General features: G+C 40.9%; 1 protein-coding gene across 3 annotated transcripts in view; it reads left to right on the forward strand.

Moving 5' to 3' along the window:
* The window catches only part of plcb1l (phospholipase C beta 1-like), a 129,974-nt gene that overhangs the window by 37,746 nt on the left and 77,015 nt on the right, over window positions 1-15,213 (forward strand). For all 3 annotated transcript variants that reach the window (XR_014907475.1, XM_085381186.1, XM_085381187.1), the window contains exon 3: window positions 2,175-2,243. Coding sequence is in view for 2 of the 3 variants with exons in the window: in XM_085381186.1 (XP_085237312.1) it covers window positions 2,175-2,243 (69 nt within the window). In the remaining variant the exon portion in view is untranslated. The remainder of the gene's footprint in view (window positions 1-2,174; window positions 2,244-15,213) is intronic.

The following is a 15,213-nucleotide window of genomic DNA, read 5'->3' on the forward strand; positions in this document are numbered from 1 at the left end:
ACAGGTTGATAGATGCATGCTGTATGTGGGTGTGTGTCCATACTGCAATCAGATGCCTTTGCTATGGTTGGCTTGCTAGCTGGACGGAGAGCTCATCAACAGGATTTTTTCAGAATCACCCGGTTTCAGTTTTAGTAAAAAAATTTAAAAGAAATTTACATTTTCTGCACCCCTGCCTTAAATCCGGTCCTGCTTTGCCTCTGGATTAAAGCAGTTTGATGTGAAATGTTGAAATATGATGAAACAAGGAGCTCTGACATGGGTTGAGACGCTGCTGGATTAATAATGAATCAGGTTCAGGTTTTGTTTGGATTAACACTGACAGTGATAGAATAACAGCTGTGGTGATATTCAGGGCTGATTCGTCAGGGTACTACTATTGTGTTTCTTTGCCTGCTGAATGCCATTCATGCAGCTTAGACATGCTTAGCTGTTGCATAACACAGGGGTCAGCAACCTTTAAGACCCAAAGAGCCATTTGGTTCCACGCAAAAGAAAACACTGGGAGCCGCAAATACTGTTTGACATCTAAAATGAAGATAACACTGTATATATTGTTTTTTTACCTTTGTGCTTTGTGTGAACAACTAAGCTGTGCTGCTTATGAAATCCATGAAGTGCTACAATCCATGTGTAATTAACACATTTTGAACTCTTAAAGAAATATAACAAAAGGAAAGACACCCAGCTGAACTAAAATGATCCATGTAGCAAACAAAAACCGTTGTGAGCTGCCACCCTTATATCGCCTTTGGGCTGTTGGAGCCTTGACCTGACTTTTAAAAAGTAATTGGAAAAAAAGCACTATGCTGCTAAAAGATGAAAAATAGATATTTGCAAAATTCTGCCTAAATATGTATTTTACCTGGTTAATGCGTGCTGCGGGGCGTGGTCTGCAGCGCCGCTGCAGGGGAGGCGGACGCACCTGAGCGGCACCCGCAATCACGCCTCGCTGCCTTACGTCTCGGCTGTTGTGTTGTTGTTGGTGTGTGTCGGGCTGTGAGCTGAAAAGCTACAGCCGGCTGTATGCATACAGAAACCGTGTGTGAAAAGTGGTCAACATAGAGATGCTGAAAAGCGTGTTCATGCAAACATCGTCGGGTCTGCCGTGATATGTTTACAATGGGACTTCTGCTCCTGAACCTCTGCGGACAGCGTCTGCAAGTCGGGGCTGTACGAAGTCACTTTTATCTTTACGCAGGACTGTAAGCTTTCATCTGTGAGGCGTGAGCGGTGTTTGTCTTTAACATAGTTCACGGTGGAGAACAGCTGCTGACATAATGTGGATCCAAAGATCCATAATTGGCCTACCTGGGGTTGAAAGTCTCGATAAATGCACGGCGTTTCGGTGGGTACACCGGCTTCCGCGAGTGTGACGCTTATTTTGAGCGATGAAAAAATAATAGAATATAATTTTATTTTTATATTTCAATATCACAATAATCTTCCAATTTAGAACTACAAGTTAAAAAAGAACTAACATAAATAAAATACACTTCAGCTAAATACTTCTAATTTATTTTCCCAAACCACGCGGAGCCGCACTATAAGGACTAAAGAGCCACATGCGGCTCCGGAGCCGCAGGTTGCCGACCCTGGCATAACACCATGCAGCAGCAGAACGTTGTGTACGTGTGAAGTTTTTCATCTTATCTCCTTTTTTCCCCCTTTGACAGCAGATCTTTTAGTAATATGATGCATATGATGACATTTTCTGTTGTAAAAAATGAATAAATAAAAACTCTTTTTGGATTTCTGGATAATCCTGTGTCAGATTTTATGAGGAAACACTCCAAAAGCAATTTGGAGTGTTTATGTATGTTTGTAAAGAGCTAGAACTCATTTAGTCAGGTCATCAGTCAATATGGGAACATTTCACTTTTGTTTTAATTAGACACTTTTGTGGAGCAGAGTGTCATCAGGGCAGCATCTGTCTACACTGAATGACTCCCAGGTGACATCCCATATTGAGGTTAATGTGTGTCCTTAAGCACATGTGACTGTTTAGAGCTGGCAGGTTGTAAAATGGAAAGCGTCTCTGAAATGTGTGCCATCACCTTGAATCAAAGTAGCTTCCACGGGCATAAAATGTGTCCTAAACAGCCTTTAAAGCCTTTAAATTTGAAATTGGTTGACATTTATGATGATTTAGCTGTGCTTCTTCTTGGTTACAGGATACAGACCTTCTGGATATAGCATACATAAAAGATGCCAGAAACGGAAAGTGCGCGAAAACGCCAAAGGTAAGCCTCTAATTCGCACATTCACAGTGTCTTATACTGTCTGTGAAGGAAACTCCAGCAATACAATGACCAATGTGCTTTCTTGGTTGATGATATGCTTTGGAAGAGTTTATTTTTGCACTGAAATGAAAGCCATGTGTGGGCGGGAACCTGACTATGATTCACACTCTGTCTCCATCCATCTAACAGAAACTCTATTATGGATTGGGCTGAACTTTGTTCTGGTTCTTCTAATGATTGATATTTAACAATAGAGCAATCGTGCATGTGCAGATATGGCAGTACTTTAGTGCCAGAGGTGTAATTACTGTAATTATCTTGTTTAAACTTCCGATCTCACATTCAGGTGACTGTTAATTTATGTGTGTATATATATGTGTCTGTGTGTAACTGATCGAATGCGTTCACAGTCTGAACACATTTAGTTTTTGACAGTGATTTGAAGATGAAGGTAAGGAAGTGAAGATCAGATGACACTGACAAGACTGACGAACGTGATTTGAATTCAGTAACATTGCATAGATGGTTTCCTAATTTGGTATCCAAATGGACTATTTCGCAACTAATGAGAAAGCCGTTGAATATAAGCAAAGAATTTGTAAATTCATTTTTTAAAAGTCTGGCACACAACTATCACAGAATTTGGCACATGGTTGTGCAGTTAAAAAAAGCCATATTAAGTTCTTGCACTTCATTTCCCACCTAACAAGTGATGATTAAAACAATGATGCGCCTTCTCTGCTGCTTTACAATACATCCCTGCGTTATAGCTCAGATTCAAATAGCTTTTGAATCCAGTCAGTCTTGTGATGTATGGAACGCCAGGACTGCCATAATGAATTAATTAAATACACCATTAAATAATTAATTAAATGTGGCAATAATTAATTAAAATTGGAATTAATTAATTAAATAAATAGTTATGATATATGTAATTAATTAATTATTGACACATTTAATTAATTATTTATGTATTTCACGTTTTAATTAATTATTGACACATTTAATTAATTAATTATTGACATATTTAATTAATTATTTATGTATTTCACATTTTAATTAATTATTGACACATTTAATTAATTATTGACACATTTAATTAATTATTTAATGATATATTTATTTATTTCATTTTGGCAGTCCTGACGCCTGGCTCTCATCATGAAATAATTTTATCTGTCAGCCTCACCCATCAAACTCAGGGGGCGGGGTTAACGCTGATCGAGTCAAAACCATTGCTTTGGCCTGGTGGCCATTGTTTCTAGCACACAATAACCGGCATGTGGAAGCTAACAGAACTGAGCTTTGAAAAACCCTGTTTGTGTGTTACCAAATACCGTTTTAATATTTTTTTAGCCGAGAATGTAGTGGTTTAATCTTCATGTGTCTGGTCGGTTTGTCAAGATACAGCCTCTTTGCAAAAGTGTTTCGATGATTTCGGAGATGTCGTCCCAGTCTCACGGCAAAGCGTGGGATAGACCCGCTCGCCTCGCAAGCAATCCCACCGACAAAGCGCAGGCCCCGGTACACAGCTGTAGTAACCCCCGCTGACTTCTTTTACTGAGGTTATATTTATCGATGTTTTATTTCCTGATGTTCTTATGTGTCCTACGTGTTTCAGTCGCCAATTCTGAATTATAACTAACATTAAAAACATGTTTAAGGAGGAGAGAGAGCAAATAAATCTGTTTAACATCTGATCTTTGGGTTTTTGTTCAGTAATCAGCGTGACCTGTATAAACACATAAAAGAGATAACGTTGGTGTTTCCGTCATGTAGTAACTGCTGGCTTTAACTGTACAAAGGTTGTTCGACACTATGAAACACATACAGACTTCATGATGTTCGGCTAATATTTTTATTGTGAATATTAATCATGCTGACCTCGCTCTGTACACCACGCAGCGAGGTCAGCATATCCACGATATCCTCAGCTCCATGAGTTAACACAAAGTTTCCCAGCTGACTATCTAACTGCCAACTATTCCAGAGACGTGAAAATATACAGCATAAAGAAAAGTGTAAGAGACTCAGCAGCAGATTAGAATAACAGTTATACATTTAATAAATCACCAAATGAATCCAAGAAACGAGCAAACCTGTTCCGACAATTTGAATTTGTATTCCCTCAGCTGCAGACTCGCTGCTGTTTAAATGTTTGAAAAGGAAGATTAGATATAAAAAACGTCAAACATAGACTCAGTCTGCCTTCACATTTGATATGAGGCCAGCACGTATAGTGGCCTCAGCAGGCTATTACTGAAATACACATGCTATATCATAAACTATGATATAAACAGGGAGGTCCTATTAACATTTTTAGTTTTAAAGGACACCTTCCTGCCTTTAGTCTCATTCATGAGCAGTATTCGTTTTCTTCTAACATCCAGAAGTCTGCATAATGTGTTTCATAGTTTGTAACAAGCCTTTGACAGGTAAACATAACATGACCGAAAAAGCAAAAAAAAAAAAAAAAAAAAAAAAAAAGAGAGAGAGAGAGAGAGAGTTGACATAAGAAGAGAAAATGCTCTCAATTATGGAGACAGGCAAATGGTTCATTTATGTTTGATGTGTGTTTATTCCTCCCTAAATATCGTCGGTGAAGTTCGCCATGCACGTCAGATTTTCCTGCGCATTTTTATACCTCTGCCAACAGAGAGAGAAAAAAATCACATTCTAACAGACAGCTGGTGCTTAGAATACAGTTGAATAACTATTAAAAAACAGATGATATTTAGATGATAGTTCAGTCTAACACATGTGCCAGTGAACCATTAAACGTCTGTGAAACTATGCAGTTATGAAACGTAACTTTAACCTCAGCCAAACCGATTTGCTCAGTTGTAAATAAAACAGCGAAGTAAACGTGACCCGACAGACAGAACCTGAGTGAATGAAGTCCAGCGTTTAACCACTGAGAGCTAAAACTCAGCTGAGGTTTGAAAGCTGTGTGCCGGTGATTGGACATCAGCCGCTGATAAAGCTGGCTCGCCTATAAAGTGCTCTGTAAGGAAACAAGCTCCAGCAGCTCTGCGCTCGGGGAAAATACTATATTTACTTATCTTGTGCAGAAAAATGCGCTGACATTGCGTTATATCGAGCACCGGCTGCCCAGTTAAACTGTGACTATCACCAGGTAACTAGGCGTGTTTCTTGAATTAGCAGCAGGTGTTAAACAGCTGACAGATGAGGAGGAGGATGCATGCAGGTAAACTGAGGGTCTGCTGAGCTGATCGCTGGTTTCGTGAGAAAAATGTCAGCTCGTTCTTTATGTTACAGAAGCACAGAGACACAAGACCAGGCGGAAAGAGACGATCGTTCGGTGAAAATGAGAATCTGCGAATGCAACATGTGGAACACGGAGAGTGGAATATGTAAACAAACCGGTTAACGTACCCCCTCGGTGCGCTCTGCATGCTAACTGTTAGCAGAGCTAGTGAAATCTCTGAAAACATCTGAGCACTTTTGCAAGCATGTTCTATGCTGACAACCTGACCAGACATACGGCGCGACATTCGCGGCTAAAACACTGTTAAAAGTGTAGCTGGTGACAGAAAAACGGGGTATTTTAAAACTACACCACCACCATTGCTGCTTGTGATTTGATCTGCATTCTGGGATAACTGGCTGCCCCAAGTCTACACAAGCAATCGATTATCTAGGATCGACCTGTTTTGACTTACTTTGCACGGCAACCAATCAAATGTTAGAGAAGCTGCATGGGCAGCGTTAACCCCGCCCCCTGAGTTTGATGGGTGAGGCTGACAGATAAAATTATTTCATGACGAGAGCCAGGCGTCAGGACTGCCAAAATGAAATAAATAAATATATCATTAAATAATTAATTAAATGTGTCAATAATTAATTAAAATGTGAAATACATAAATAATTAATTAAATGTGTCAATAATTAATTAATTAAATGTGTCAATAATTAATTAAAATGTGAAATACATAAATAATTAATTAAATGTGTCAATAATTAATTAATTACATGTGTCATAACTATTTATTTAATTAATTAATTCCAATTTTAATTAATTATTGACACATTTAATTAATTATTTAATGGTGTATTTAATTAATTCATTATGGCAGTCCTGGCGTTCCATAGTGATGAGACGCTTCATCAGCTTGATTCTGTGCAGCGGGAGAAGCGAGATGTGGGGTCATGCTTTGCTGCTCTGTGTGGGGAGTGAGTGATGATAGAACGAGTACAATAACACGGAGAGTATTCATGCATTTCTAAAAAGCTTACAGAGTGATGCTACCCAGCAAGGAGACATGACCACATGACAGGTAAGACGGTCGAAGCATTGGAAATCCATTACTGGGAGATGGAGTGGTGATGCACCCTGGGCAATGTAATGGAAGCACCAGTGAGACACAGTGTCTGAGGAGTTGATGAGATGGGGAGAGGATGGAAGGAGAGAAAGAGGGAGATGGGATAGTCATAAGAGGAAGGCAGGAGGGTTTTTAAAAAAATGCAAAGTCTGCAGAATGTGTAAAAAAAGAAAGAAAGATGAACAGAAGAGGGGCAGAGACGTGATGTGAGGTCAGTGGAAGATGTCAGTGGGAAACACCGATAACACCAGACAGCAGTTGCTTTAAGTGGACAGCGCTTGTCAGGGCTTGCTTCTTGAGCATTTCTCCTTCAACTCCTTCACATCTCTCTCTCACACTTCTTTCACCGTCTGTCAAAACGATGAAGGTTTCGTGAGGCTCACTGAACCGCTAACTTCATCTCGAAAGAAACACTCATAAACTGCATTTTTGTAATGTAAATATATGCAGACATCTGGAGACATTTACCACGAAGCTAAATGCGATACACGAAGCTCCCTCATTTATGCTGTGAGGTAACTGAGTGCTGTAGATACACGGAGAAAATCATTATGACCACTGATAGTGATGTGGCAGTGCTCTCTGTCTAAGGTTGTGCACGAGGAGGCAAAATAAGGAAGAAGTACAAGTGAAAGGAATTTCATATTACCGTCAACTTTTCAATTTTAACCTTGCAGGTCATGCCGCTTATAAAACTCCCACAACGCTCACTGTGTTGTTTTGATATTTTTATGCTCTGTGCTTAAGCTTGCGCTGCTTATTCTGGTCTCACTCAAGAGCTCCCTTAGAAGCATTCATTCATTAATCCAAACTGCAGCAAACAAACACACTCGCCAGGGCGAGATGAGATGCTGATGATGACACGTCAGTAAAAAGCTTCAGAAGTGCTTTCATTGTGCTGCTGGAGAGTTCTGCGTCTCAGATGAACATTGTCGGTCTCAAATGCAATCATTGTCAACAGACTGGCTTGAAATGGGCTACAGATGGAAAGGCTGTTTCTTTGCACGCCTCTTTTGAGCCCTTGTTTCTACTCCAGCTCGAGTTACCTCGTATTGTTTTTGAGCGGCGCTGGAATTTCTGTCTGATTGTCATTAAGATTTGGAGCACGTTGCTGTGTTCATTGGCTCGTCGCAGTGTGTGTGTGTGTGCGGGTGTCTGTGTGGGCAGCTTGTCTGACCTCTGATGAATTTATGCCACCCTGCCCATGGGCTTCAGCTACTCATGATGATTCATACATGGTTTTTTTTGTAAAAAGTAAATAAATAAATAAATTCGGACTGAGAAAAGTGCACAATCGTTTGTACAATGTGCACATTTACAACTACTGACACAAATCCTGCACAAGAAGTTAGTAGAATAACAAAGCCAGACAAGCACAGTGTCCTTTGTCATACCATTCTCAGACTGCTGATGCTAATTAGCACGTGTCCACCCCATCATCATTTAGGCTGATTAGATTGGGTGCTTGTCAGTGTGACAAGAGGCAACCTCTTTTTGATGGGTGGCTCCAGAAATAAATTACGTACCCTTGGGTCAAGTGAGCAATGCGCAGCACTAATGACCAACCATAGTGCACACAAATAGCAGGCATATTTGCCTTATGCAATGGGAATAAAGGATGTGTGTGTGAACCAAAGCATTTACTGTGCCACTGAATTATTCAGCTATGATGTTGTGTTCAATCTGTGAAAATGGCCGAATATTTGACTTAAAACCTAGTTTTCGGATTATTTAATGCAGTACTGTTTTGTCAAGGTGCAAGCTTGGCTGAGGCTGAACTGTGCACTACTCACAATTTTATTTCCACAAAAGCTAAAACCAAAAGCACAGGAAAACTGCACTGAGAAACTCTCCAGAGGGAACAACAATGATGGGCGAGTTTCAGGGCGCAATCAGAGCCTCAGGAGGTGATCCATTGAGAGAGAGAGAGAAAGAGGGAGGAGATGAGAGTTAGATCCAGCGGAAAACTGGTGGGTGAAATTGCACTTCCCAAAAGTGGGAAAATAAATGTTCAGGATCGGTTGTAAACAGATGGCTATTGGGTCCAGGACGGGCATACTGGTTTGCTTCAGGCAGGTAACAGGAGGAAGGGCAGGCAGCTGATGGAGCCGAGGCAGCTCCAAGGGAAGCTGTCCAAGAATGAACCAGCTTGACGAAACAGGTGAGTAGGTTATGATGGCAGCAGCTTTTCGGGCCGACTGGGAAACGTACTGGAAGAGGAGGCAAAAACAACATTGGCACACAAGATTACTCTACACAAAAAAGCTCATGAAGAGGCCTGATTACCACTCAGCTAAGCAGATGAAGATTGGAAGCCTGGGCTGCTTTTTAAGGCCAAGGAAGAACCGATAATATCTCCTCCCCAGTCTGCCCGACCCAACCTGGACCTGTGAGAGGAAGAAAACAGAAAGGCCCAAAACAGAAGTAAACCAGTGTCTATCAGGACAGTTTCAGTTAGGAAAACTTTAGTCTAATGAAGTTTCTGGCTTGACTCTGAATGCAAGGAGTTAATGTAAATTTCTGTGTATGTAGAAGGCAACAGATGTTCAGGAAACCGCAAAAGATTTGTGATTTCGGGGGGTTGGAATTTTTCACAGTTAATTACTATATTATCACAAACCAGCTTGAGTCCTTTTAATTTTAAACTGATAGCAGACAGATAGCAGGCTAACTGTCTCATTGACATTCTATCGCCATCTTGATGCACCAAAGTCACTTTAAGGTTAGCAAATGACGGTCCCCATCTTCAAAGTAATCATTTAAAAGGCAACAGGACTGAAAGTTCATTGCACAGGGTCGTAGTAATTCCGGTCATGCCAAGTGCTGTTTTCCCCAGTATCATAATAAAATACCACAGCCTGCTAATTTTGTATGTGAACAGTTATGTGATGGGAAATATTCCCCACGTTTCATACCCCAAATGTTTTCATATGAGGCACAAAATCTGACACAACAAAAGAAAGGAGAGAACTTTATTTACTTGTGGAGTATTTGCTTTATTTCATGCATTTGCGGCAGCAGAGGTCAGAGGAAACTCTAAACTTCAGAAAAAACAAACCATAAGGTGGACTCTGGATAGAAGTCAGCTCGGGCTCTTTCACATATTTGTTTATATTGTTTTGCACGTGTTAAGCCCTCGGTCATTATTACAGGTGCTTCTGCTCCAGACCATCTATTCATATTGTTTCTTTATTAAATCAGCAGTTTAGCTTGCTCCTGCACAGTGTGTTCCTTCTCCTGAGCACAGAGCAACCCAGCTAATCACATCCAAGCTTTTGTGTAGATTTTACCATACAGCTAACTTCAACATAACCATGTTCGCTTCTGCTTTCCATTCTGTCTCTTTGCACGCTGTAAGGGGCACATTGTGAGCCTTTCATTGTCCCCCTTGGTTTCTGGAAGTGTTCTTCTGTCTGGATTGAAGACGAAAATGTAATCAGCATCTCACCATGCTTCTTACAGTAGGTGTCTGACAGGCAAAATTACATGCTTTCTCTCCCTCCCTTTGACAACCAAACAAATATCCGTCTGTGAAATGCCCTGCCTGTAGAGTTCAGCCTGCAATATACATCCCGAAAATGGAAAACCTTAATGATTTAGTGTTCTCCGGACTACATTTGCAGATCTTTCCATTTTTTATGACAAATTAAGACATCCACTGTCGCACTGCAGGAGGCCAGAATTTGCAGACTGGATCTGGTTTGATAATTTAATATCCCTGTCTTAACCCAGCCTTAGTCTGACACGAGCTGCTTATTACTTTGCAGTGCGTTTCAAACTAGACACAGGGATCGCTTCCTTACCTATTTGTGATGCATGCATCGTACTGATACTGATACATTGCCTGACTGTGTATATAGCACATATTTATGACACATGGTCATCGGCACAGACAGAGGAGTTGTTGTCAGAATTTATTTATTTTTTTATTGTGGTATTTGTGAATTTCACACACATACAGGCATGTCTGCTTGGGCAGGCTTTTGCCAATGGAGCAATAACAATCAACAGAGAGGGAACAAATGGTCTGGAGCCTTGTCAGAGAAGATCGTTTACAAAGGTGGACCATCTGGACTGATGCTGTTATCTGCAGACAGCCACATGGAAAACTCTCTTAACTCAAAACAAAGCTGGGGAACAACTATTATCTTAGAGCAACAGGACGCAGTTAAAATACCAAATGATTGATGAGAGTAATTCGTGAAAGAGCGTTTGTGCTGTGTACCGACTCCAGCACTTTAGATGTATTATTTTCCTTCTTCTTATATGTATAGAAAATAAAACTGCAGTAGGATCAAGGCTAAAATGTTCATTTCTTCCTTCCTCCTGACTTTTACTTTGAGGTGAGAGGAAGTGGCCACCACTTCTGTTACAGTCTAGGCTTACAGCAGAGACGACTGCTGCTAAATAGAGAGCAGCTTGTGTGTCCCCAGCAGTGTAACAGGATCTGGGAGAGGCCAGCAGGCCATTATCGCCGATCCAACAAAGTCGGCTAAAGCTCTGCCTCCCACGGCAGTAAGTGCTAAACAGCTCCTGCGAGCACGCAGCAAGTTGCTACGGGGTTTAGATTTGTCTTCTGAAGCATACCTTATTCAACGCATATTCAAAGCAGCTGGGTTCTGATTATAACTTATAGACCAGTAGCAGAACCAAGGCCCTGGCAGTTATTTTTCACAGCTGTGAAGCTGTGCCTCAACAAGTTCTTGCTCTTTCTTTATTTTCATTTTTGGCTCGCCCCCCCAAAAAAGCTCCAGACTCGGAGCCAATTGCTGAAAACCAAAAAGCCTAGTTAAATTTGTAATAAATGATAAACCAAACAAATATTAGCTGGTTGTTTGAGAGCAACAGTACCCAAAAGGAATGTTTTTTGAATCTCCAGCATAGCAAAAAGTCCCGCAGAGGCAGTGTTTATTTCCATCATCAGTGCTGTGCTGTCTGCTGTATACTGATGAAGGACAGGGTCACGGTATGAGCTCCAGCTGCAACAATCACAAACATTCAGATTACTTCATATGCGGTCAAAGTCTTTTTCTGACCCCTGGACATTGGCACACTGTAAATCGCTGGAAAACGCAGGTATTGTATGCCATAGTGCATTATAATGACAATATAGGAGTCTATAATTATGACAAAATGAGTGACAGACACTCAAGATACATTGCTTACACGGAGGTTTTATCATATCTAACCTAATAATAGCTCTGACGTGTACCCAGATGCCTCTGCTGGTGGTGGCATATTGTACATTGTGATGCATTTATAGAAAGTCCAGTAGAGCCATGTTTCAGCTAACCACCGAGCCAGTGATTGATTTGTGTGTGTGTCTGTGTGTGGAAAGATGATCCCTGTGCTATGTAGAGGTGTTATTTACTGTATGTCTCGGTGATGTAATGATGTGCTCATGAACCTCTGTCGTAGGCTATGCAAACCCTTACCATCAATTCGCCCACACCCCAGGGAGATAAAACTGTAATTCAAACCCAGGCCTCATCTGCAGTACACAGTCACCTGCAGTCAGACAGAAATAACAGTTGAGCCTTGCTTACAGGCTGACGTGCAAGGGTGAGTGTTAACCTTTAAGATTTACTTAGATGGATGCTGGTAGCACATTTTTCACCCGCTGAAAGGCCCTAGATTAGTTCACATAGCCGTGTGTTGAAATAGCAGATTTGAGTCCATTATTGTTTCTGAAGTATATCAGTAATTACATCCTTACGGATCACAATTGCTCAAATAAGCGCTGATGTTTTTAGAGATTTGAAGCACAATGTAAAAGGAGACTGCTAATGATGACTCTCTATATGTGGTTTTTTTTTTCCACATTATTTTTCGTACATCTGATAAACAAAGTGAGAAACCGGTAGAATTGCATTAAACTATATATCTCTTTGTGCTTCCAGTGTTCTAGAAGATGAAGCTTACAAAAAGGCTCAGTGGACAATTGAACTTTAGACCCTAAGAACAAGTGATCTTGTGATTAATGAAGTCGCCTAATTTACAGTTTTTGATTTTTGATGTTACACTTACAGTTCATTCAACATATATGAAATTATTGACTCAGCCACAATTCATTATTACACGATTCTTATGAATTGAAGACTCTGTCTCCTCTTTAGCTTTAGCTAAGAACATTGAGCTTGGTGGTGTTTGTTTGGCTATTTTCTCCATAAAACAGCAGAGAGTCTCCTTAAAGAAGAAGAAGAAAGTGTGTACATTATTGTACTTTATTGAGCCCCGTGGGGAAATTGCTCTCTGCATTTAACCCATTCACTCAGTGAAGCAGTGGGCAGCCATTGGGCACCCGGGGAGCAGTGTGTAGGGACGGTACCTTGCTCAGGGGTACCTCAGGGTAGCTGTTAAGGGAAATCGAACCCCCGACCTTCCGATCATGGGGCAACCACTCTACCTACTGAGCTATCCTGGATAGAAGATCAGTCTAGTTCATGTCCTATATCAGGATTGCAGTCCAGTGCTGTTAAATCATTGCAGCTTGGGAATCTGAATCAGCTGTGTATTTTGCTGACATGCCCCATTCCTCTTTCCACGAGTGACTCCAATCATTCACTCGTACTGCAAGTCGTTCGCGCTGAGCAGGCACATTTTTAACTGGCACTGCATTTTTTTCCCCATTTATAAAGCTTAAAACACTGATATCAAGAGTTCTGGAATATCTGTTGTAAAATGTGTTAGGGTATAGTAGAGCAATACAGAAATTAATAAAATTAATAATTGAGTGTTTTTTTAGCCTGTGTGGTAAATGTGAACGAACTGAATAAAGTATGGCTCGTCCATACTTCCCAGCGGACTCTGCTCAGAGACATTTTAGTTCACAGAGGCATGAAACTGTCTGTCAGTTGACAGGTCTGGAGGGAGAACTCCCACACACTCCTATTTTAGACCTGCTTCACACACACACACATGCCCGCACACACACACACACACACGCGCAGTCATACTCACAACACTTTATGTTCTTTGGGTGCTGAAATAAACATCACACTAACCAAGCATGCATTACCCCCCTGCTAGTTTTGACTCTCCGTCTCGGCTTTGTCAGCCTGACAGCCTCAAACATTTTTTCTTTAATTCAGTGTCTCCATTGCTCCTGACTATCTTTATCATCAGCGGGATTGACTACAGGGCAAATGGCAGTTTGCAGTTAAAGGTGATCAAAGTGGACTGGAACATTGACTCATTGATTTTTATAAAAGTAACCGCAGGACCATTTTTTTTCAATCCGCCAATGACGAGGCGATTGATCAGCGTCACGCATCGAAGCAACCTTCCAGCCGAGCAGCAGCAGGGATTAAAAACAGGGGCAGTGAGGAGGGGAGAAAAGAAGCAAAGAAAAGGTTAGCGTGATGGACCCTGATGGGTTTGGGTTTGATTCTACAGTCAATTACATAGGTAATTCCTGCACACTGATTAATTCCCCTGGTGTGAAGCAGACCGTCTCATTACCGCTCGCAGAGAAATCGAAGGTGATGCCTACCCTCTCTTTGGCCTCAGATGCTATCATGTGACTGTGCTTCTGGACTAGGATGAATGAGGGCAAAAAAATTACCAGCTGAATGAATGAGTGAAATTGAGACTTCAATGAAGAACAGAGGAGCCTGTGTCACTGTGGAGGGAGAATTACCCCAGTGGGACCAGAGATTACTATCCTGGTGAAAAGACTAGAAGAAGCACAATGGTGCACCTGTGCAGGTATAATTTCTACCTTTAGCATAGTCGCAGCAGGAATGGCCTAAAGATTTTAAGAAGGGAAAAAGAATCATCTTTGTGTGTATTCATCTTTTTTTATTTGTAGTGAACAGAGCAAGTAATGTGAGATATCTGCTTTATGCATCGGCCAAATCACGTGAGAATAAGCTTTCACACCAGGCTTCACAAAACAGGCGCAACAACCATTAATAATTAATGAAATTCACAGTGTAGTAATTGTTTATCAGTTGTCCACATAATTAAATTTACACTTGTACATTCTCCCAGCACGGTGCTTTGCTTTAAAGGAGCGCAAACAATCAGTAATTGTTTTTTAAAACAGTAATTGTTTTAAAATTACAAGTGATTCAAACTTAAAAGCAGTGAATTTAAACTGTTATAACATGAATTAATGATTCGCTTGGAAGAAAACTGCCAGATTTTTTAGTATATATACACAATGTTTGCAGGGATAGGTGTTCAAAGAAAAAGTGACAAGTTTTATCACAGCTGAAGAGGCAGCAGCTGGCCAAAACTCAGAAAATCCTGCAAGTATTAAAAAAAAAATATCAATGTGGATATAAATTAATTGCTGGACTCTTGGCGTGCCGTGACCCTTTTCTTCAGTCACTGCTGCTTTGGTGTCAGACTGTTCCATTGGAGCTTGGCTCATGTCTCCAAGTCACTTGATGCCTGCAGTGAATTCAGATGTGACATTTTGTTAACCCAGCAAAAGGTTGTCCCAGTGGAACTGGAGCTGATCAAATAGGAACCAGTCGAGACAGGGGCTCTCAGTCTAGCGAAGGAGGGTTGCTGCCAGCTGAAAGTCAGCAGTTTTGTTGCTGAAGAAAAATCGGTGTTAACACAGACACGCATTCATCTTTCATCTTAGCACCTAGAGGCAGGGAAAAGGTCAGTGCACC

Source organism: Rhamphochromis longiceps, linkage group LG15, assembly GCF_057381845.1.
Source record: "Rhamphochromis longiceps isolate RC_006_pf linkage group LG15, R_longiceps_female_GT1.1, whole genome shotgun sequence".
In the NCBI taxonomy this organism is placed as follows: domain Eukaryota; kingdom Metazoa; phylum Chordata; class Actinopteri; order Cichliformes; family Cichlidae; genus Rhamphochromis; species Rhamphochromis longiceps.